Source organism: Crotalus tigris, unplaced genomic scaffold (genome assembly GCF_016545835.1).
Source record: "Crotalus tigris isolate CLP2741 ecotype Arizona unplaced genomic scaffold, ASM1654583v1 scf7180000022970.308977840:1548163, whole genome shotgun sequence".
Classification (NCBI taxonomy): domain Eukaryota; kingdom Metazoa; phylum Chordata; class Lepidosauria; order Squamata; family Viperidae; genus Crotalus; species Crotalus tigris.
This window is the reverse complement of record NW_024099557.1, coordinates 2,378,619-2,401,020: the sequence shown is the minus strand read 5'-3', so window position 1 is coordinate 2,401,020 and position 22,402 is coordinate 2,378,619. Positions and strand designations below refer to the sequence as shown.

Here is a 22,402-nt window from a genome sequence, read left to right as displayed (position 1 = left end):
CACGGAGTATCAAATATGAATATGAATATCTTCCCAGAACGAAGAAGAATCTGATTATGGCATAAGCCTGCCAGGATGCTCCCAGTGATTATTGGCACACTGGATACCATACCCCAAAATCTTGGATGGCACTTAGAAAATTTGCACATTGACAAAATGTCCATCTGTCAATTGCAAAAAGTGACAATGCTTGATACTAAGCTGATACATTACAACATGCTAAGTTTCTTGGGATAAACTCAGTGCAAATGAAGGCCAACACCAGCTAAAGAACTGGCAGCTGTGACTTCACACTGTTGTCAATTCGTTGAATTACAGAATATTACAGAGTAGGAGAGTTGGAAGGGATCTTGAAGGTCTTCTAGTCCAACCCCTTGTTCAGGTAGGAGACCCTATACCATTTCAGACAAATGGCTGTCCAATCTCTTCTTTAAAAACTCCACTTACGGAGCACCCACAAATTCTGGAGGCAAGCTGTTCCACTGGATAATTGTTCTATCAGGAAATTCCTCCTTAGTTCCAGATTGCTTCTCTCCTTAATTAGTCTTCATCCGTTAGTTCTTGTTTTGCCCTCGAGTGCTTTGGAGAATAGCTTCACTCCCTCTTCTCTATGTCAGCCCCTCAAATACTGGGAGACAGCCATCATAATAATAATAATAAAGTTGGAAGGGACCTTGGAGGTCATCAAGTCCAACCCCCTGCTCAGGCAGGAAACCCTACACCATTTCGGACAAATGGCTGTCCAGTCTCTTCTTAAAAACTTCCATTGTTGGAGCATTCACCGCTTCTGGAGGCAGATGGTTCCACTGGTTAATTGTTCTCACTGTCAGGAAGTTTCTCCTTAGTTCTAGGTTGCTTCTCTCCTTGATGAGTTTCCATCCATTGCTTCTTGTCCTGCCTTCAGGCGCTTTGGAGAATAGCTTGACTCCCTCTTCTTTGGGGCAGCCCCTGAGATGTTGGAAGACTGCTATCCTGTCCCCACTCATCCTTCTCTTCATTAAACTAGACATACCCAATTCCAGCAACTGTTCCTTATATGTTTTAGCCTCCAGTTCCCTAATCATCTTTGTTGCTCTTCTCACTCATAATCCTTCTCTTTATTAGAGTAGACATACCTAGTTACCTCGTTCGTTCATCTTATGCTTGAGCTTCCATTGCTCTTCTAGAGCAGTGGTTCTCAACCTTTTTAATGCCGCGACCCCCAACCGGTCGTACGTCAAGGACTACTCAACTGGTGAAGCACCGTTTGCAGAATGGGACTTTTGGCGGGCTCAGCAGGGCAGAGACAGCCTGGACAATTCCTATTGGCTTTTGAAAGCCAATAGAATTAGACTCTATTCAAGAGAATCTATTCTATTAGTTTTCAAAAGCCAAAAGAATAAAAGGGAGTAGCACAGCTAAGGAAAAGGGGGAAAAAAATGGCGGACTGCGTTGTTTGGCGACCCCTGTGAAATGGTCATTCGACCCCAAATGGGGTCCCGATCCACAGGTTGAGAACCACTGTTCTAGAGTTTATACTGTATGCTGCCCAATTCCCAGTGACTCTGGGTGGCTGTAATGCCATGTGGGAAAGACCTTGCGAGATACGGGGCAAGCGATGCTGCCAAGGAAATGGTCAGATAAGAGACAGCTTAGCCTACAGCTATAAAACAGACAGGGCAAGAGGCTCAGACGAGACCTTCCGCAGTTCTCAAGCTGTAAAGGACGCGGCGAGAGATTCGTACTTTCAGACTTGCAAGATTCTGTTAATGTAGCTCAGGGATCTTCAAACTTGGCCCTTTTATGACTTGTGGGCTTCAACTCCCAGAATTCCTCAGCCAGCATTGCTGGCTGTGGAATTCTGGGAGTTGAAGTCCACATGCCTTAAAATTGTCAAGGTTGAGAAACACTGATCTAGTCTAAGACGGCTGTTTCAAACAATTACTTTTCCCTGTGATGCTGGCCCCTAGTGGTAAAGTGATGACACTGTCCCTTATACATATAGTCCTTGACTTACAACAATTCATTTAGTGACTGTTTAAAATTACAACAGCACTGAAAAAAGTGACTTATGACCATTTATCACACTTATGACCGTTGCAGCATCCCCAGGGTCAGGTGAGTTATATTCGGATGCATGACAACTGACTCATTTATGACGGTCACAGTGTCCTGGGGGTCACATGATCCCCGTTTGCGAACTTCTGACAAGCAAAGTCCATGGGGAAGCCAGATTCACTTAACAACCATGTTGCTAACTTAACAACCACAGTGATTCACTTAACAAATGTGGCAAGAAAATGAGTTTGTAAAATGAGACAAACTCACTTAACTCACTTAACCTTTATCAACAGAAATACTGGGCTCCAGTGTGGTCTTTGTGAGTTGAGGACTACCTGTACAGTGCTAGATTAAAATCAGGCAGGGCTGTCACCCCTGAGGACTGGAAACATGAAGAAGAGGAGATGGGGAACTTTTATGAAGATTGAAGAGACAGCTAGGCGGTGGTTGATCAATCTGAACTGGAATGGGGATTTTATAAGCATTTCGTGACAGATACCCCTGAAAGGAGAAAGTGAACTGAAACAAGGAGAAATTGCTGGGGATGGGATGAAACCAACATTCAGAGCTTAAGGGGAATTTAAAGCGAGTTTGGCATTGTCTGGTGGGGCTGTCTGTGAAAAGCCAAAATAGGTTCTGAGCAAGTTGGACCTTAGCCAGTTGCCAAAAAAACAGAGACCTGGACTAGAAACTGCGAGTTGTGTGCACATTCATGTGTGAATTCATCACCTTTTCTGCAAATAGCGCAAATGACTAATTTGGTAGCTGTTCTCCATTCCATCATCTCCAGAGTACCTTTTTTTAAAAAATAGCACAATCTGTTGGGGCAACACTGCCCCCTGCTGCATTTTCTGGGTTAAGGCATCTATTCCATCCTGAGACATTTCTAATTCAACTACACAGCCTGGAAAATTTAAAAAAAAAAAAAAAGGTTTGCAGGGCACAAAGACAAAACTTTCTCCGTGCTTTTGCCAGAAAATAGCAGTGTTCATCAGTTGCCTAAAGCTGAAACTTGACTGGAGACTATCTGCATTTCAGCCATCCACAGATAAACTGCAGCTTCCTATTACCTGAAGTAGAATAACGGAGACGGAAGGTACCTTGGAGGTCATCTAGTCCAGCTCCCTGCTCAAGCAGGAGACCCTATACCATTTCAGACAAATGGCTGTCCAGTCTCTTCTTAAAAACATCCAGTGTTGGAGTATTCATAGCTTCGGGAGGCAGGTTGTTCCACTGATTAATTGTTCTCACTGTCAGGAAATTTCTCCTTAGTTCTAGATTGCTTCTCTCCTTGATTAGTTTCCATCCGTTGCTTCTTGTCCTGCCTTCAGGCGCTTTAGAGAATAGCTTGACTCCCTCTTCTTTGTGGCAGCCCCTGAGATATTGGAACACTGCTATCCTGTCCCCCCCTCGTCCTTCTCTTCATTAAACTAGACATCCCCAATTCCAGCAACCGTTCCTCATACGTTTTAGCCTCCAGTCCCCTAATCATCTTTGTTGCTCTTCTCTGCACTCTTTCCAGAGTCTCAACATCTTACAGCTTTTGGCTTTCTTGAGTCCTCGACTTATAACTTTCATTTAGCAACTGTGTGAAGTTACAAGGGCACTGAAGAAAATCGGTGTAATAGATTCCTGTGTGGAATAGTTTTTAAAACAGACGCTAGATTTTCCTCGATTGAGGAGGATGTAGCAAGGAGTCCTTGGTGCTCTCTGAGCTTGATTGTTCTCTTGCAGACGTTTCATTACCCATACTAGCTAACATCATCAGTGCTAAGTCCTGAATAGTCCCCACTAGCACTGATAATGTTACCTAGTTTGGGTAATGAAACATCTGCAAGAAAACAGCTAAGATCAGAGAGCACCAAGGACCCCTCATGTCAACCCAGAGCTACACATATTCTCCTTTATAGGATGTAGTGAATCCTGTATTCTGCAGGGGGTTGACTTGATGACCTCACAGTTCATTTCCAATGCTCTGGTCCTGAGGCTTTTTTTCCCATCTGATCAGTTGGCCATGGACAGGCCCAAATGACAGCAAATGGACACCAGAGGGGATATTTTTCCAGATCAAGTGAATCGCTTCAGTTGTTAAGTCAGTGGTTCTCAACCTGTGGGTCGCGACCCCATTTGGGGTCTAATGACCATTTCACGGGGGTCGCCAAACAACGCAGTCAGCCATTTTTTTCCCCCTTTTCCTTAGCTGTGCTACTCCCTTTTATTCTATTGGCTTTTGAAAGCCAATAGAATAGACTCTCTTGAATAGAGTCTAATTCTATTGGCTTTCAAAAGCCAATAGGAGTTGTCCAGGCTGTCTCTGCCCTGCTGAGCCCGCCAAAAGTCCCAGTCTGCAAACGGTGCTGCAAGTTGTCTGCAGCGAAGGCAAGCTGTCTGGAAGTCTCCACCCCTCCCTGCTGAGCAACTACTAAAACTGTAAGTAAAAGAGGGCCAGGGGTGGGAGGTGGGAGGCCAGCGGGCGCAGGGAGGGTTGCTGGCGCGCGTGGGGCCCAGCGGGTGCCTTACCTCCCTTGGGCTGGGCCAGCTGGTGGCCCAGCCGGTGGTCGCCCTGCGCCGTCGCTGCCGCTTGCCAGCTACACCTCGGCCGCACAGGGGGCGGCACCACGCATGTGCGGCGCTCCCGGGCAGGGAAAGTCCTCGACTTACGACCGGTTGGGTAGTCCTCGACTTACGAGTGGTTGAGTAGTCCTCGACTTACGACCGGTTGGGGGTCGTGGCATTAAAAAGGTTGAGAACCACTGTGTTAAGTGAATCAGGTGGTCGTTAAGCAAATCCAGCTTCCCCATTGACTTTGCTTGTTGGAAACCAGCAAGGAAGGTTACAAATGGCGATCCACGTGGCCCTGGGACATCGCCACCATCGTAAATATACGCCACCGGAATTTTTTATCACGTGACTGTGGGGATCCTGCAACTGTCGTAAGTGTGAGGACTGGTCTCCATTTTTTTCAACACTGTTGTAACTTAGCTAAACAGTTGCTAAACAAATGGCTGTAAGCTGGAGACTGCCTGTAAGATAAAATTAGCAGTATATTTTCTTTTTCTTACCTGGTAGTTGTATTTCTTACTCCATTTCTACGCCACAGTACGCCTACCCAAAAGAGAGCTTGCACAATAGAAAACAACAACCACAATAATAGCAACTGCCTCCCCTTCTTTTTTTCCCCCAACCTCCCAGCAGCCCCCCCACCTTAAGATATGTTTTTTTCATCCCCGTCTCCGTTACTCTGTAGCTGGGAGAGCTGCCATTCAGTGTCAGCCTGTCAAAGGTGATGGGCGTGCGCCTGACACCACTCTTCCATTGCAATTCAAAGTGGATTAACTTCTTGAGCAGCTTTGCATCGGGGTGAGCGCTTCCCCTTCTGCGTCTGTCTCCTTGCTTCACTTGGGCAGGCGCTCGCTAAACACCGTTACCGCTTTTGTTCCACTGTCAACATTCAAGAGAAGAAGCAGTGGGCTTAGAGATCGGCTTTTCAAAACACACACGGACCCCAGACTCAAATTCCAAGTTTGAAACATGGATCCTCCTGGTCGACAACTAAGTTTTTGCCAGTGGGCCAAGTCCATTTCAGTAGTCCTCGACTTATGACAATAGAATAGAATAGAATAGAAATAGAAATAGAAAGGAATAGAATAGAATAACAGAGTTGAAGGGACCTTGGGGGTCATCTAGTCCAACCCCCTGCTCAGGCAGGAAACCCTATACCATTTCAGACAAATGGCTGTCCAGTCTCTTCTTAAAAACCTCCAGTGCTGGAGCATTCACTGCTTCTAGAGACAAATTGTTCCACTGAGTTGGCTAATTTGGCTAATTTCTGGATGGGATAGGATAGGATAGGATAGAATAGTTGAAAGGGACCTTGGAGGTCTTCTAGTCCAACCCCCTGCTCAGGCAGGAAACCTTATACCATTTCGGACAAATGGCTGTCCAGTCTGTTCTTAAAATCTTCCAGGGTTAGAGCATTCACAGCTTCTGGAGGCAGGTAGTTCCACCAGTTAATTGTTCTAATTATTCTAATGGATCCTGCCTGTTATGTTCCTGAGTCATGACACTGATAAAGCAGGTCTTTGTGTGACCAGACCTATTTTTGCGACTTTTCTTCTGGTGGTCATTAAGCAAATGCCACGGTCATTAAGCGAACACATTGTTTGCTATGGATTGTTTTTGCCAAAAACTAAATGTCTGTTTTTGGCAAAAACGCCATAAAATCCAGGCAGATGACTATGGGATGTTGCTTTGGTGGAATTTGTGAAGCTGACCAGATTTTTCTATTCCACGTACTGTAGTCCTCATTTAATGACTGCCCTGTTTGGAAGTCATTTGAAATTGTGATAGTGCTGAAAAGGTAAAGTCCTTGAACTTACGGCAGTCATTCCTGACTGAAATTGACCAATCTGAGCGAAGCTATCTTACATGATTGGCAGCCATGTTTCCTAATTAGATACTATAAAATAGCTGCCATCTGAAGAACGATAACCAAAATATCAAAACCACACACACTCGGAGTCTCCCTCTGCATATTTTATTTTATTTGGAGATAAAATAAATGCCAAAGGCATTAAAAGATGCAGGGAAGAGAATGAAGGGTAAGGAGACATACGTTAACATAGCAAATATGTATTCGTTTTGATAGCCAGCTTTCAATGCAGATAGTCCTCGACTTACAACAGCTCGGTTAGTGACCGTTTGAAGTTACAATGGCACTGAAAAAAAGGACTCAGGACCATTTTTCACACAATTGTCACGTGATCCAAATTTCAGACCCTTGGCAACAGGCAGAGTCCCGAGGACATGGGATCCCCTTTTACGACCTTTTGACAAGCAAAGTCAATGGGGAAGCTAGATGCATTTCACAACCGTGTTACGAACTTAACAACTGGAGTGATTCACTTAACAATTGAGCTTGAGCAGAGGGCTGGACTAGAAGACCTCCAAGATCCCTTCCAGCTCCTATCCTACCCTACCCTACCCTACCCTACCCTACCCTACCCTACTCCACTCTAATCCACTCCATATTTTCTATTCCACTCCACTCCACTTTATTCCATTCCATTCCATATTTTCTATTCTATTCTACTCTACTCTACTCTACTCTACTCCTATTCTATTCTATTCTATTCTATTCTATTCTATTCTGTTTATGGCAAGAAAGGTTGTAAAATGGGGGAAGACTTACTTAACAACTACCTCTCTTAGCAACACAAATTTTGAGTTCAATTGTGGTCATACGTCAGGGATTACCTGTGTACCCACAGTGGTGAATTTGTGGAGTGGCGATTGCTCCATAAACGGACCGAGCTACCACCCAACCCAGCCTTCTCCAGCCTGGTATCCTTCATTGGCATTAAGACTCCCAATTCCCCAAAGGCATGCTGGGAGTTGTAGTGCCATTGGCAGGGTGCCAGGGCAGGGCAGATGCTTATGGGGAAATGATCAATGCTATCAGCTTTTCTTTTGGAAACAGAAAAGGCTGGTTTTTCCCTCCCCCCTACTAAAGGATGCTGTCAAAGGCATTTATTCAAATCTTCTGACACAGAAAAGGAGGGTTTTTTTAAAAAAATAAAATGGAAAACAGGGGAGGCATTATAGAGAATATAATAACAGTTTAGCCTCTCAGCCTGAAAGTTTTTATTTTTACTTTAATAACCTTTTTCCTCTGAGGTTTCCTGCTTAGGGGGAAGATTTTTTTTTAAAAAAAAAGGCAGAGCAAAAAGAGACAGATGGGGCAAAGGAGCTGGCTTTTAGGTGAGTATCAGCTGACTTGCTGGCACGGGGAGGGGAGGCGTAGCTGGGGCCTTCACAGCGCACACTTCATAGGCTCATTACCCCACAGCCGGAGGTTCTAGGCCCTCCGAGACCCGGGCGCATGGGAGCGCAAAGCTCGGGTTCCTATGACGACCGGCAAGTTGTGGATGTCACTGCCTGCGGCAATACTTTCGGTGGTTACAGATCAAACACAGAAGGGGCAAATCACGCGAAGGAAAAAATACACCCAGCGCACAGGAGAAGGAATGACTGGAATTCACAACACCCAGTCCCACAGGGGTTGCGGTCAGGCTGGGCTATGTCTGCCTCTGCCCATGTGCCCAGACACGGGAAAGCAGCCGGGGTTGGCCCATCCAAATTCCCACACGGGAAGAGCTTTGAACCAGAGGTCCATCATGCAACAATCTTATCTACGGAATCTTACGGGGCAGAGGTGGGGAATTATGGCCCCTTGATGACTTGTGGACTTCAACTCCCAGCATTCCTGTGACCAAGCGGGATGCTTCAACGGTTTTAAGTGTGATGACGTCATATTTTGTAAGTCACATTCTTCGGTGCTGTTGCGACTGAGGACTGTTGCCAAAGTTGAGGACTGGAGGCACTTCTCGAACTTACGACCGCTATCGGGCCCAAAATTTCTGTCGCTAAGTGAGACACCTGTTAAGTGAATTTTGCCCCAATTTGCCACCGCAGTGGTTAAGTGGATTGCTGAGGTTGTTAAATGAGTAACACGGTTGTGAAATGATTCTGGCTTCTCCATTGACTTTGCTTGCCAGGAAGTCGCAAAAAGAGGTCATGTGGCTTGCGACACTACAACCGTCGTAGAGATGAACCAGTTGCCCAACGTCTGAATTTGGATCATGTGACCCTGGGGATGCTGCAACGGTCGTAAGTGTGAAAAACAGCCCTAAGTCACTTTTTTCAGGGCTGTCGTAACTTCGGGTCACTAAATGAACTGTTGGTAAGTCAAGGATTACCCAGATCTCTCTTACAGCCAATAGTAATCCACAATATTGCAGCTCTGGGGATAAGTCGCTTCTTTTCGCACTCAAAGGGCCTCTGATCTTTCTCCACCCACCTCTAAAAAGGCATCCATCTCTGGCTTTGCCAAGCTGTGTAGCTCCCAAGACCTAATCACTTTTGGTCCACTAACCTCATAAAACTCTCTCCCAATTGCAACACTAATTAAGGTCATTTGGAGCACTGATTTTATTTTTTTGCATGCAAAAATATAATCCTGTACAACAAAAACAGGTGCGCGCTCCCTCTCTCCGCCCTCTCCTCCTCTTTCTCTCTCTCCCTCTCTTCCTCTCTCCTTCCCCCTCCCTCCCTCCCTCTCCTTCCTCCCTTTCCCTCTCCCTCTCTTCTCTCCCTCTCCTCTTTCTCCCTCCCTTTCTTCCTCTCTCCTTCCCTCCCTCTCCCTCCCTCTCCTTCCCTCCCTCTCCCTCTCCTCTCCCTCCCTCTCCTCCCTCCCTCTTCTGTCCTCCCTCCCTCCCTCCCTCTCTCACACACACACATCTCTCCCTCCCATCCATTTCATTAAAAGATTTTTTTTCAGATTGGGATGTGAACTTGGTACAAAGGAGGGGGATGAATTAAGAAACCAGAGACTGATCATCTCTTTACAAATCAGTGTCAAAAAGGAAGGAAGAAGAAGAAGAAGAAGAAGAAGAAGAAGAAGAAGAAGAAGAAGAAGAAGAAGAAGAAGAAGAAGAAGAAGAAGAGGAGGAGGAGGAGGAGGAGGAGGAGGAGGAGGAGGAGGAGGAGGAGGAGGAGGAGGAGGAGGAGGAGGCATAGGGGCATTTGCTTTTTTAGCCAAAATAATAATAATAAAAAAGAACAACAACCCCATTTCGTATTCTTTTAGCAAGAGAAACACCAGGTCTCCCCTGACTTCATTAGGATAATTAGTTTAAAAAAAATTACTTTTTTTTTGAAGCTAGGAAAATAACTTTGAGCTCTGGGAAAAGGAAGAGAACAGAGTGCTCTTTAAAAGGGCCATCTTTTGATTTGGGTGAAAGAGCAGATGCCCAAAAAGAAGTAAACAGTGGCTGAATTAAAAGTGGCCCACACAGACAAGGTTTTTAGGAAAACTAAACCTTGAGTTTAGCTAGTTCTGTCCTTTGGCTCTTATCAAATCCTTTAGAGCCCGGTTTTTCAACCTTGACAGCTTTTCAGATGTGAGGACTTCAAGTCCCAGAAACTGGCTGGGGAATTCTGAGAATAAACAAAGAGTTGGAAGGGACCTTGAAGGTCACCTAGTCCAGGGGTAGGCAACCTTGGCTCTTTTATGACTGGTGGACTTCAACTCCCAGAATTCCTGAGCCAGCATGGCTCAGCTTGGAAACCTCTCCCTTTTCCCTCAGCATGGCTGGCTCAGGAATTCTGGGAGTTGAAGTCCACGAGTCATAAAAGAGCCAAGGTTGCCTACCACTGGGCTAGTCCAACCCCCTGCTCAGGCAGGAAACCCTATACCATAGGTCGGGAACCTACGGCTCCGGAGCCGCATGTGGCTCTTTGAGCCTTCCCCTTTGGCTCCTAGCCTCCTCTGCCATTTGCACAGAGAGAGAGAGGCACTTGCCTTTCCCTCTCTCTCTCTGTGTGTGTGTGTGTGTGTAAAAAAGAGAGTGGACTCACGGTGTTCTCCAACGAGCCAAAAAGCTTTTTGGGTGGGGCTTCCCCCTTGGCTGCATCTCTGCAGGAAGCAGGAAACAGGAAGGGCAGGTGAGAGCTAGCTAGCCCAGATATGCTGGCTCAGGAATTCTGGGAGTTAAAGTCCATGAGTCATAAAAGCTGAGGTTGCCTACCCCTTATTAGAGAACAGCTTGAAGTCAGCTTTCCAGGTGAGCAGAAGATCGGAGAGAGGGGGAAAAAGAAAGAGAGAGAAAGAGGGGTGAAGAGAAAGAGAGAGGGAGAAAGGAAAGAGAAAAAGAGAGGGAGAGAAAAAGGGGAGAGGAAAGGGGGAGAGGAGAGAGAGAGAGGAAAGAAAAAGAGGGAGAGGAAAAAGAGAAAGGGAGAGAGAGAGGAAAGAGAAAGAAAGTGGGTGAAGAGGACTGGCAGACTAAGGGCAGAAAGAAAGAGGGAGAGGGAGAGATGGGGGAGAGACAGAGGGAGACCCTTTTGACATCTAAAATGAAGATAACACTGCATATACCCTTTTTTACCTATATATAAAATGGTAAAAAAGGATAAATGCAGTGTTATCTTCATTTTAGATATCAGAAGGGTTTTGCGGCTCCCAGTGTTTTGTTTTCGGTGGGAAACGGGTCAAAGTGGCTCTTTGAGTGTTTTGAGTTGCCTACCCCTGCTCTATAGCATTTCAGACAAATGGCTGTCCAGTCTCTTCTTAAAAACTTCCAGTGTTGGAGCATTCACTGCTTCTGGAGGCAGGTTGTTCCACTGGTTAATTGTTCTCACTGTCAGGAGGTTTCTCCTTAGTTCTAGGTTGCTTCTCTCCTTGATTAGTTTCTATCCGTTGCTTCTTGTCCTGCCTTCAGGCGCTTTGGAGAAGAGCTTGACTCCCTCTTCATTTGCACATAGCCCCCAACAATCTGTCCTCATTTTAACGACTTTGCAAGGATGGAAGGATGAGTCAACTCTGAGCCTGTCAGGAACAAACTCTGGGCTGTGGGCAGAGTTAGCCTGCAACACCGCATTCTAGGCAGTGCCCCATCAGGGTTCCTTTTAAAAAGAGTTAATTTTTTAAAGATTTTGAAATACAGGAAGCATTCGGCCAAAAGGTCCGACAAATACAGGTAGTCCTCGACTTACAACAGTTCATTTAGTGACCATTCAAAGTTAACAGCACTGAGAAAAGTGACTTGGGATCATTTTTCAGTTATGGCCACAGTAGCATCCCCCGTGGTTATGTGATCAAAATTCAGACGCTTGGCAACCAGCATGTATTTATGTCGGTTGCCGTGTCCCAGAGTCACGTGATCAGGTTTTTGCAACCTTCTGACAAGCAAACTGGATGGGGAAGCCGGATTCACTTAACAACCAGATTACTAACTCGACACCTGCAGTGATTCACTTTCTTGCAGTGTGGCAAGGAAGGGAGTGCACTTAGCACTTAACAAATGTCTGATTTAGCAACAGAAATTTTGGGCTCAATTGTGGTCATAAGTCGAGGACTAGCTGTATAGAAAACTGTCACCCACAAGAACAAAGAGTTTGAAATTGCAACCTCTAGGGATGTTGTGATTCCTCGCCAGCCAATGGAGCCAGCAGCTGAGTCTGAGGAATCACATGAGGAGGAGGGGCCTGGAGTGACATCAGAGTTGGAGGAAGGCTCTGAGGAGCTCCAAGACTTACAGTCAGACAAGGAGCCTGGCCCCTCTACTCGCACTCAGGCTGTGCTGGGAGCCTGAGTTGGACAGCGATGAAGAACAGTTGGGACAAATCACAGATGCACGAAAGCGCAGGCAAGAGAAGCGAGTAGGACAGAGGCATGCAATGGGACGGCTCCAAAGGCAAAGGAGAAGGCATTAGGAAGCCACACCTTGGCTGAATTGTAAGAGGAAAGGTGCTGAAGGTGCTGGTTGCTGAAGGCAACAGTTCGTGTTGACAATCGAGTTTCTATGAACTGTTTGTTTGCCTTGGACATTGACTCAGGTCTGTGAATAATAAAAGGGGGTTTGTTTTTTTCCTGCGGTTCCAGCCTGCTTGATTGGAAGAGGAGTTTCTCCTTGTGAGCATAGCAAGGACTCACATGGGCTGGGACAAAACAAGGGAGGCTAAGTCAGGGCCCTATGACTTCCATACTCTCAGCAACAACAATTCAATAGGTTTCTAAAGGAAATGCACTGGCTGTCATCACTCTCTAGTAGTTTTTATTAAAAATCATAGAGCATGAAGGACCCATAAAGAGTGCTGGAAAGAAGAGATGGGAATAACCATGGAATAAATGCATATCCCGGTAGTTATGAGACAGGATAGAGGCCCTCAAAATACTGCTCATAAAATTTAGGTAGTTTGAAGTCCACTCTTCTTACAGTTGGCAAGCATGAGAAACACTGGCCTACGGTCATCCCAGAAAAGAAATTGATCTAGAGCAGGGATAGGCAACCTTGGCTCTTTTATGACTCGTGGACCAACTCCCAGAATTCCTGAGCCAGCCATGCTGAGGGGAAAGGGAGAGGTTTCCAAGCTGAGCCATGCTGGCTCAGGAATTCTGGGAGTTGAAGTCCTCGAGTCATAAAAGAGCCAAGGTTGCCCACCCCTGCTATAGATGTAGTCCTCAACTTATATCCATATTTCTGTTGCTAAAGGAGACAGTTGTTAAGTGAGTTTTGCCTCATCTTACGACCTTTCTTGCCACAGTTAACAACTGCAGTTGTTAAGTCAATAAGACAGTTGTTGAATCTGGCTTCCCCACTGACTTGGTCAGGTTGTAAAAGGACGACCACATGACCCCAGAGCACGTCATAAATATGAGCCAGTTGCCAAGCATCCTAATTTTGATCACCCGGTTATGGAGACGCTGCAAAGGTTGTAAGTCTGAAAAATGGTCGTCACCTTTTTTTCAGCGCCATTGTAATTTCAAATGGTCACTAAAAGAATAGTTGTAAGTCGAGGACTACCTGTACACTGGCTGCGGGGGGGGGGAGTTCCAACCCAACACATCTGGAGTTCACCCTTTGGCGAAGGTTGTTTTTCACAAATGCAACAAACACAATCAGCTCTCTGCAGATCCACAAAACATAGTTTTTAATCCCAGGTTTGAAGAAGACACAACAAGCAGGAGAGGGGTGTTTATTATTCATTAACTGAAGAATTTTGGCTTTTTTCTCTCTCTCTGGAAACAACAACAACAAATCCCACGAGCATCACAGTTTAGCATAAAGGTGCTCTCTTACCCTGCTTTATTTTTAAAAGTGAAAACATTTTATTGCATTGTTTTAATACACGTTTACTGTCTTAAAATCATTTTTTAAAAACCTCCCAATCTAAACAGCAGCTGGTCCCAATAAACCACGAAAGGAAAAATGCCTGACTGATCATCTCGCAGTTTGGTAATTAAAATACTGCTGACTTCTTGGGTCCCAAGATTTTTATTTGAGGACACAATACCTCTGTTATTGGCCAGATACACTAGCAAAATGTTTCTCAACCTTGGGAACTTTAAGGCACGTGGACTTCAACTCCCAAAATTCTTGGAGTTGATGTCCGCATGCCTTAAAGCCCCCAAGGGTGAAAAACACTGCAATAACAGATTAGTATTGCTATTCACGTATTGGGCTGAACACATCCAATTCTTATTTCTCCAAGTACCATCTTTTCCAAAACAATCTTCTGTATTCAACTGGAAATATTATTTTAAAACTGGCTTGTCATATATGATCGCTGTGAAAGAGGAAAGAACTACCATGAATTAAATGTTCAAGATGTCCCGAATTAATTTATTTGGGGAAAAAGTATTTTTCCTATCTAACCAGGAAGGGCCAGGTTTTATGTATTTATGTCTGCAGCTACTGGCCCAGCCTGTGCACGCGCGCGCACGCGCGCGCGCACACACACACACACACACACACACACACACACACACAAACACACACACCCTTAAGGTACAGCTGCCATCTCGTTACATTTTTAAGATGCTAATGCAGCATTTCCGGCTATCCCTCATTGCAAACACGGTTTTTTAACAATTGTTAAGCAATCTATTGTGGTTTTGTGTTACTTCTCCTTGGGAGAAGAAGGGATGGCCAGCATGGATCAAGTTGAGCCCTGAACAGGGTCAACTGAAATGGAATCAACCGAAAAAGGAAAACAAATTTCTTTGCAAAAATTACCAGGTGCCAGCACCGTTGTTTGTAATCACCAGAGTAACTAATGGCTTGCATGTTTCTGGCTCCAGCAATTTGTAGAATGATATTGCTTCACAAACAACCAGATTCAAAAGCAGACAGTAACTTTTTTTTTTCTCGATGACACAACCAAAGGAAAGCAGAACAGGAAATCCAAGCGGAGGCCAAACGAGGTGGGCAGCCTGCAGTTCCTTAACACAGAAGCTGGTGAATGACCTGACCTTGCTCGGGTGTTCTCCAATGTGCCACACCTCAACTGGACCCGCAAGCTTTTTCCTAAGGGCGGCGATTGCCACAAAGTGCACGCTTGAATTTTCCAATCTCTTAAGGAGGTCCAACTTTCTTTATAAGAAAGATCCCATCTGAAGCGACAGCAGCCGGCACCCGCTTCAAACTGTGAATGGCAGCTTTGCCATCTTAGCCGCTCGTCCCAGATTGGTTAGCAAGGTAGAAAGACCCACCCCTGAAAACCCTCGTAATTTTTTTCTGCAATTCTGCAACTCCAGGCAGATACATTCGCTGTGGTGGCTGTACGACAGTTCTCCTGTTGAAGGGAACCGAAGAGAAAGTTTCACGCTGCTAGGTTTTCACATCGCAAGAAACTTCAGGAATTTTTTTTTTTTTTTTTTAAAGTAACAGAGGTTCAAGATTCTTCCATTGGTGAATCTGCATCTTCTCTGGTCGAGTTGGAAAAACCACAAGTCCTATTATCACCTAGGAAACAAAGCAATAGCATTAAACTCAACTTCTGGACTCAGTTTAGTAACTTACCTTTTAAAGCAGTGTTTTTCAACCTTGACAATTTTAAGGCATGTGGACTTCAACTCCCAGAATTCCACAGCCAGCATTGCTGGCTGTGGAATTCTGGGAGTTGAAGTCCACATGCCTTAAAATTGTCAAGGCTGAGAAACACTGTTTTAAAGTAAGTTCAGTTTTAGGTTCAGCTGGACTAAATGTGCTCAGCTGACATCAAGTTGTGTAACTTTACAAGTCAACGTCCTACTTTCAGTTGATAGAGTGGATTGGTTTGTGCCTTTAGATCAGGGGTGTTCAAACTTGGCCCCTTTATGACTTGTGGACTTCAACTCCCAGAATTCCTCAGCCAGGCATGCTGGCTGAGGAATTCTGGGAGTGGAAGTCCACAAGTCATAAAGGGGCCAAGTTTGAAGACCCCTGTTTTAGATTGTATTTTTGAAATGTGCAGATTGTCAGGAGACAGTGGTGCCTCCAAACAAAACAGCCACTTTGACTGCTTACAGAAGCAGAAATCTACACTTAAACCTTTCAACATATTTTTTTTTAAAAAAATAGGATCAGATTATTTGAAAGACCATTGCAACTCAAGTGTCCTTACTTAAACATCAGTATCTGCTTCAAAGATCTTTTTTTATTCCTCGAAGACAAGGGTTTTCAAACTTGGCCCTTGTATGACTTGTGGACTTCAACTCCCAGAATTCCTCAGCCAGCATGGCTCAACTTGGAAACCTCTCCTTTTCCCCTCAACATGGCTGGCTGAGGAATTCTGGGAGTTGAAGTCCACAAGTCATAAAAGGGCCAAGTTTGAAGACCCCTGCTCTTAAGATTAATTCAGTGAGCACACACTATATAGGTAGTCATGGACTTACGATCATAAATGGAACCTGCCCATCATGGCCATAACTTGTGACAGTCACAAAACAGGTCGGACGCAGGACTGACCCAACCTGACCTTTTTTTTGCAATAGCTGTTAAGCAAATGCCACAGTCATAAAGTGGCTGCTGTAGTCATTAAGCAAAACAGGGGTTTGCTATTGGCACCATTTTCAGCAAAGCCATCATAAAACGTGGTCAGGTGATTAATGGATGCTGTGACCCAACTGCCAAGCATCCCCACGGTCAGTCACGTGACCAAATCCAGCTCATAAGTAGCCCCCAGAAAAGTCCACCGTAATTTTGAACCATTGCTAAGCAACCAATTGTAAGTCAAGGGCTATCTGTATAGCAAGAGGATAATTTTTCAACTCAGGAATGCTTTGCAACTTTCTTCCCACTGAGATACCGGCTTTGCCAATATTCAAACAGCTTTTAGCATTTAGTTAATCTTTTTCCCCCATTTCCAGGCGTTTCTCATTTTTCCATTCTTAACATCAATAATCCATTAGGGCAGAGGTCCCCAACCCATGGGCCGAGGCCTCTTGGCCGCCGGGCCACATGAGTAGCTGGGCAGTGCATAAGCGTGTGCTCGACCCTCCTCATGCCACAAGTGTTGTGTGCAGGAGATGGCAGCACTGCTAGTATTGTGCGGGCGACAGCATTGTCATGAATGTTGTGTGCAGGGCATCAGCATTGCCACGAACCTTGTGCAGGCGGCACCACCGCAAGCAACAGGTGGGCCGTGGCGCGATCCTCGCACGGGTGGCAGCATGAACCACATGCCGGGTCGGCATTGCTGCAGGCTGTGACACAATCTTCGCATGCGGTGGCAGCGTGATCCTCGCACCAGGATGGCATCACTGCAGGCCGCACCATAATCCTTGCACGGGGCGGCGGTGCGGTCCTCACACCGGGATGGCAATCCTGCCGGCGTTAAGCCTCGCGCAGGGACAGGGACAGGGGCATGAGCCTTGCACCGGGGGCAGCATCACGAGCCTCTCGCTGTGGCAGCATCGCCATGAGCCTGGCGGCGGTGGTACCACAAGCCTCACAAAGGCGTTGCCGCCACTGAGAGCCTCACGTACATGCTCGCAGCCCCACTTGTATGGTGCACCTGCTCACAGCCTGGTTCTACGCGCGTGCGTACATGTGGCCACATTCATGTTTGCACATGCGTGCATAAGGTGCCTGCCTCTCCCATCAGGCCACCAATCCAAAAAGGTTGGACACCCCTGTTATGCCTACTGGCCTATATGCCAATAGGCATAACAGCTGCAGTGCTTCAACTGAGCAATCTTAATTGCTGAGGTGCTATAGTGTTTTATTTTTTTTTATGTGTCCAGACCACGCGTCCTAAAAGGCAGGATAAACGAAGTTTATTGAGAACATCCTTTCATCACCGTAGATGGGCATTTTAGTAGCAGATAGATTAGTCAAAGCCGTGTTCTACCAAAATTTACCATGGGTGTTTAATCATATTTGTTAAAAGCTACTGTTTAGTGCAGTGTTTCTCAACCTTGACAATTTTAAGGCATGTAGACTTCAACTCCCAGAATTCCACAGCCAGCGTTGCTGGCTGTGGAATTCTGGGAGTTGAAGTCCACATGCCTTAAAATTGTCAAGGTTGAGAAACACTGGTTTAGTGTAAAGCTTCCTTGTCTAAAGGAGACTTCTGTTCACTGCAGGAAGCCAAATAATTAGCTACAGCTGCAATTCTGTATATTGTTTCACTTCTATTTAATAACATCCAATAATATTCAAAGCGATCAGATTCTTAATTTGAATAAGTGCACCTCTCTTTAGTTGGATTGCTGTCCTGTCACTGCCTAATTTTGAGTCTCAGATTACTCTGAGGATTAATAGGATTTTTCAGCACAGCATAATTTAGTTCCAGTCTTGAGAAGGGGCAGGAGAAGGGAAACAGTTGCTCAGCCCTGGAAAAGCAGAAAAGGTGAGGAAGAGAATCGGAGCAGCCTTGGCTCAACATGTGTTCCTCCTTCCCTCCCTCTATTACAGTAGTTCTCAACCTGTGGGTCGGGACCCCATTTGGGGTCGAACGACCATTTCACGGGGGTCGCCAAACAAGGCTGTCCGCCATTTTTTTCCCCTTTTCTTTGGCCATGCCCCTGGCACCCGATGATGTATAAGTGGTTGGGGGTCACCACAACATGGGGAACTGTATTATGGGGTCGCAGCATTAGAAAGGTTGAGAACCACTGCTCTATTATTTTTGTAACCAACTCAAGGTACTGAACATGTATTTGATTAATACAGTTGCCGTTCTCAATTGGATAACTCTGGACAAATTGCAATTTAAAAATTACAAAAAATAGTACAATCAAACCACATAAAGAATGTCTAGGAAACCAATATAAATTAAATTCTGTTCAATATTAAAGCTATCAAATTAAACATCATAATCCAGGCTAGCAAAGGCTGATGCAAACATAATCGGAAGAGTCTTAAGGTCTCCAGCTCTGAACAAAATAGGCAAAAAGTAATTAACATGCAAAGAATCTATAATTCATTGCAATCCAATCACAATATCCTGCAGCCCTGTCGCTAGGAATCATTTGTGTTGCTGCAGCAAACTAAAAGAACACACAGCGAAACTGATTCTCACCGTCTCAAATTCCTGATTTCAAATACCGTATCTTCGTCGCTTTCTAGAGAAGCCATCTCCATGGGATCTTCTGAGTTGGACAGAAGTCCGTATTTTTTCCGTGGAGGTTTCCTGGTCCTACAAAATAAGTCTACAATCAGTTGCAGAATTTATTCACAAATTTACTTCACAGATCCAAACGATTGGCCATCTTCCTCAGCTAACTCCACATGGTTAACAAAGCATAAAACAGGAACTTATATATAAAACCAGCAAAAAAAAATGTAATCACATTTTCAAAGCACAAAGCCAACAGGATCAGAGCCATCTAAATCTCAAGGGGAAGCTGTTCCACAGGGCAGGTCCTCTGACTAAGAAGGCACAACATAAAACGACACTGTTCCATAAAACAGCACAGCTTTACAGAATGTCCTGGAGGCCCATTTTGCCATATTTAGTGCAGGGCTTTTCAAACTTGGCCCTTTTATGACTTATGGACTTCAACTCTCAGAATTCCTCAGCCAGCGTGCCTGGCTGAGGAATTCTGGGAGTTGAAGTCCACAAATCATAAAAAGGCCAAGTTTGAAGACCCCTGATCTAGTGAGACAGATGGGAGACTATTGACCTCTCAAGCATCCTGGCTCCATACCATAACTGGCACCTTATGTTGCAGCTGGAAACATACTGAAAGAAAATATAGCTTCAGTAAGTAGTGGCGTGAACATGGGTGCACACCCAAAACTCTGTCACAAGCTGGATCAGCTGCAGCTTCCAAATGCTTTTCAAGGGCAGCTTCATGTAGAGCAGTGGTTCTCAACCTTTTTAATGCCGCGAACCCCAACCAGTCGTAAGTCAAGGACTACTCAACCGGTCGTAAGTCGAGGACTACTCAACTGGTGCAGCACCGTTTGCAGAATGGGACTTTTGGCAGGCTCAGCAGGGCAGAGACAGCCTGGACAATTCCTATTGGCTTTTGAAAGCCAACAGAATTAGACTCTATTCAAGACAGCCTATTCTATTGGCTTTCAAAAGCCAATAGAATAAAAGGGAGTAGCACAGCTAAGGAAAAAGGGGAAAAAAATGGTGGACTGCACTGTTTGGTGACCCCGGTGAAATGGTCATTCGACCCCAAATGGGGTCCCGACCCACAGGTCGAGAACCACTGATGTAGAGCATGTTGCAACAGCCCAACCAGGAAGTGACGAAGGCATGTTCTACCCTGAGGGCAGCCTCTTGATACAGGCACAACTAGTGTGTAAGATGCAGTTGTATAAAAGCTTCCTGACCACAGATGGCAACTGCTCCTTGAGGCTGAACCATGAAATTACAAGCACCTCCAAATTTTAGCCCACTTTAGTCTAGGAGAGTGGAATCCTGTCCAGAACTAGTAATGGAAGCTATCCGGATCCAGAGACCTTTTGGTACCATTGCTTTATTACTTCTGCCAGTTTTGGAGGACTCCCCCCTTAAAGGCAATGTTAAATCAAGTTTATTAGACTAACGAACAGTGTTGGGATTTAGTGACTGAGGTCTAAACCAGTTTTCCACTGTGGCTGACATTTCCAGAGGAAAGATGGTCTCAGGCAACTGAGCAAAGACTGAGCTCCTGTCTTTATACTATATATATTAGATTTATCAGACTAACCAATGTGTTCTAAGTAACAACAAATATATAATAAGGACACTACAGGCAGTCCTCGACTTACGACCACAATTGAGCCCCAAATGTATGTTAAGTGAGTCATTTGTTAAGTGAGTTTTGCCCCATTTTGCAACCTTTCTTGCCACAGTTGTTAAGTGAATCACTGCAGTTGTTTAGTAACACAGTTGTTAAGTGAATCTGGCTTCCCCATGGACCTTGCTTGACAGGTTACAAAAGGTGATTACATGACCCCAAGACACTGCAACCGTCACAAATATGGATCACTTGCCAAGCATCTGAATTTTGATCACGTGACCATGGGGATGGCTGCAATGGTCATAAGTGTGAAAAAGGGTCCTAAGTCACTTTTTTCAGTGCTGTCGTAACTTTGAACGGTCACTAAACGAACTGTTGTTAAGTTGAGGACTACCTAGATATAAAATTGGCTCCACATGGTAGTCATATTGAAGTGCTCCTCATGGTTTCTTTCAGAGAACTGCCACTATTTAGTACCAATCTAACACTTCCAGTTAATACTGAATAATTTTCATACAGAATCAGCGTTTTACAAAAGTAGGATGCTTGCTTGGCTGCTAATAGTTTCTCCATTAGGAAATGAATAACAGAGATCAAGCTTACTCCAAGCTGAGTGCCCTTCAGATGTTCTAAGACTGCTTTCTCCATCAATCCCAGCTAGCATGTCAACTGATGGGCTGGATGGAAGGTGAAGTTCACAACTTATGGAGGACTTCCTCTCCTTCCTTCCTTCCTTCCTTCCTTCACCTCCCCCATCTCTCCTTCTTTCCTTCCTTCCTCCACCCCTCCCCTCCTCTCCCCTCTCCTTTCTACCCCTCCTCTTTCTCCTCCTCTCCTTCCTTCCTTCCTTCCTCTCTTCACCCCTCCCCTCTCCTCTCCCATTTCTCCTTCCTTGCTTCCATCCTTCCTCTCTCTACCCCTCCCCTCTCTCCTCCTCTCCTTCCTTCCTTCCTCTCTTCACCCCTCCCCTCTCTCCTCCTCTCCCATTTCTCCTTCCTTGCTTCCATCCTTCCTCTCTCCACCCCTCCCCTCTCTCCTCCCGTCCTGCCTTCCCTCCTTCCCTCTCTCCTGAACTGAAGTAGATCCTTAACCTAAAGGCGGCGGCCAAATTGGATGGTATACCTAGAGGTCATCTAGACCCACCCCACCCGTATAGAAGCCGCTCTTCCTCACCGAAACGTGCGGCCTCCGAGATAGTAGAGGAGGCCGATGCCTGCCAGGCCGGCCACGACGTAGAGCGCGCGGTGAAGGGCCGGCAGGCCCAATCCCGACAGCCCCGACGGCGGGGACCCGGATGTCGTCGCGGTTGTGGCACTGGAGGCGGGCCGTGAGGCACTCTCGTGGGTTTTCTCTTTCGGCGGCAGGGAAGGAGCAAGAGACGCGGCCTCAACGGTCACCGTCTTATTCGAGTGGGTCGTCGTCACCGCTGCGATTATTACGATCCAAAGCGCCAGCGGCCAAACGAAGCAAGTCGCCGCCATTCGGATCGGCAAACGCCGATTTCTGAGAAAAAGCGGCCCGGACCGGAAGTGTCGGCGGGGGGCGCAGTGCAGAGTCGGACCAACTTCCGATTCTTTTATCTCAATTAGGGAAGTAGGCCCCTAGACGAATCTCTGTCAGGAATTCCCTTATTCTTGGAGCCGTGAATGGAGGTAGTCGAAAGCGGAACCTGAATATCTTAAACCTGAAATAAGGTGAGAAATATCCGCACAGGGCTAAATAACAGAGATTAAGTGAATATCGGATCGACTCGCAAAAATCGGGACTACAGTTCCCACCCAGCACCGCATGAGAGAGGCTTAATCGCTATTGGTCAATTTCCCAGGGGAAAGGCCTTATCAGAGGCGACGTATCAGGCTG

At 45.7% G+C, this 22,402-nt stretch overlaps 1 protein-coding gene across 1 annotated transcript; it reads right to left on the bottom strand.

Moving 5' to 3' along the window:
- Positions 1–13,515: 13,515 nt before the first annotated feature.
- FAM174C (family with sequence similarity 174 member C) lies at positions 13,516–22,394 on the bottom strand. Its single transcript, XM_039319276.1, has 3 exons — positions 21,716–22,394; positions 18,886–19,002; positions 13,516–15,344 (listed from the first exon to the last, which is right to left on the bottom strand). The coding sequence occupies exons 1-3, from the start codon at positions 22,021–22,023 to the stop codon at positions 15,341–15,343; spliced, it is 429 nt and encodes a 142-aa protein (XP_039175210.1). The 5' UTR covers positions 22,024–22,394; the 3' UTR covers positions 13,516–15,340.
- Between the last annotated feature and the right edge of the window lie 8 nt (positions 22,395–22,402).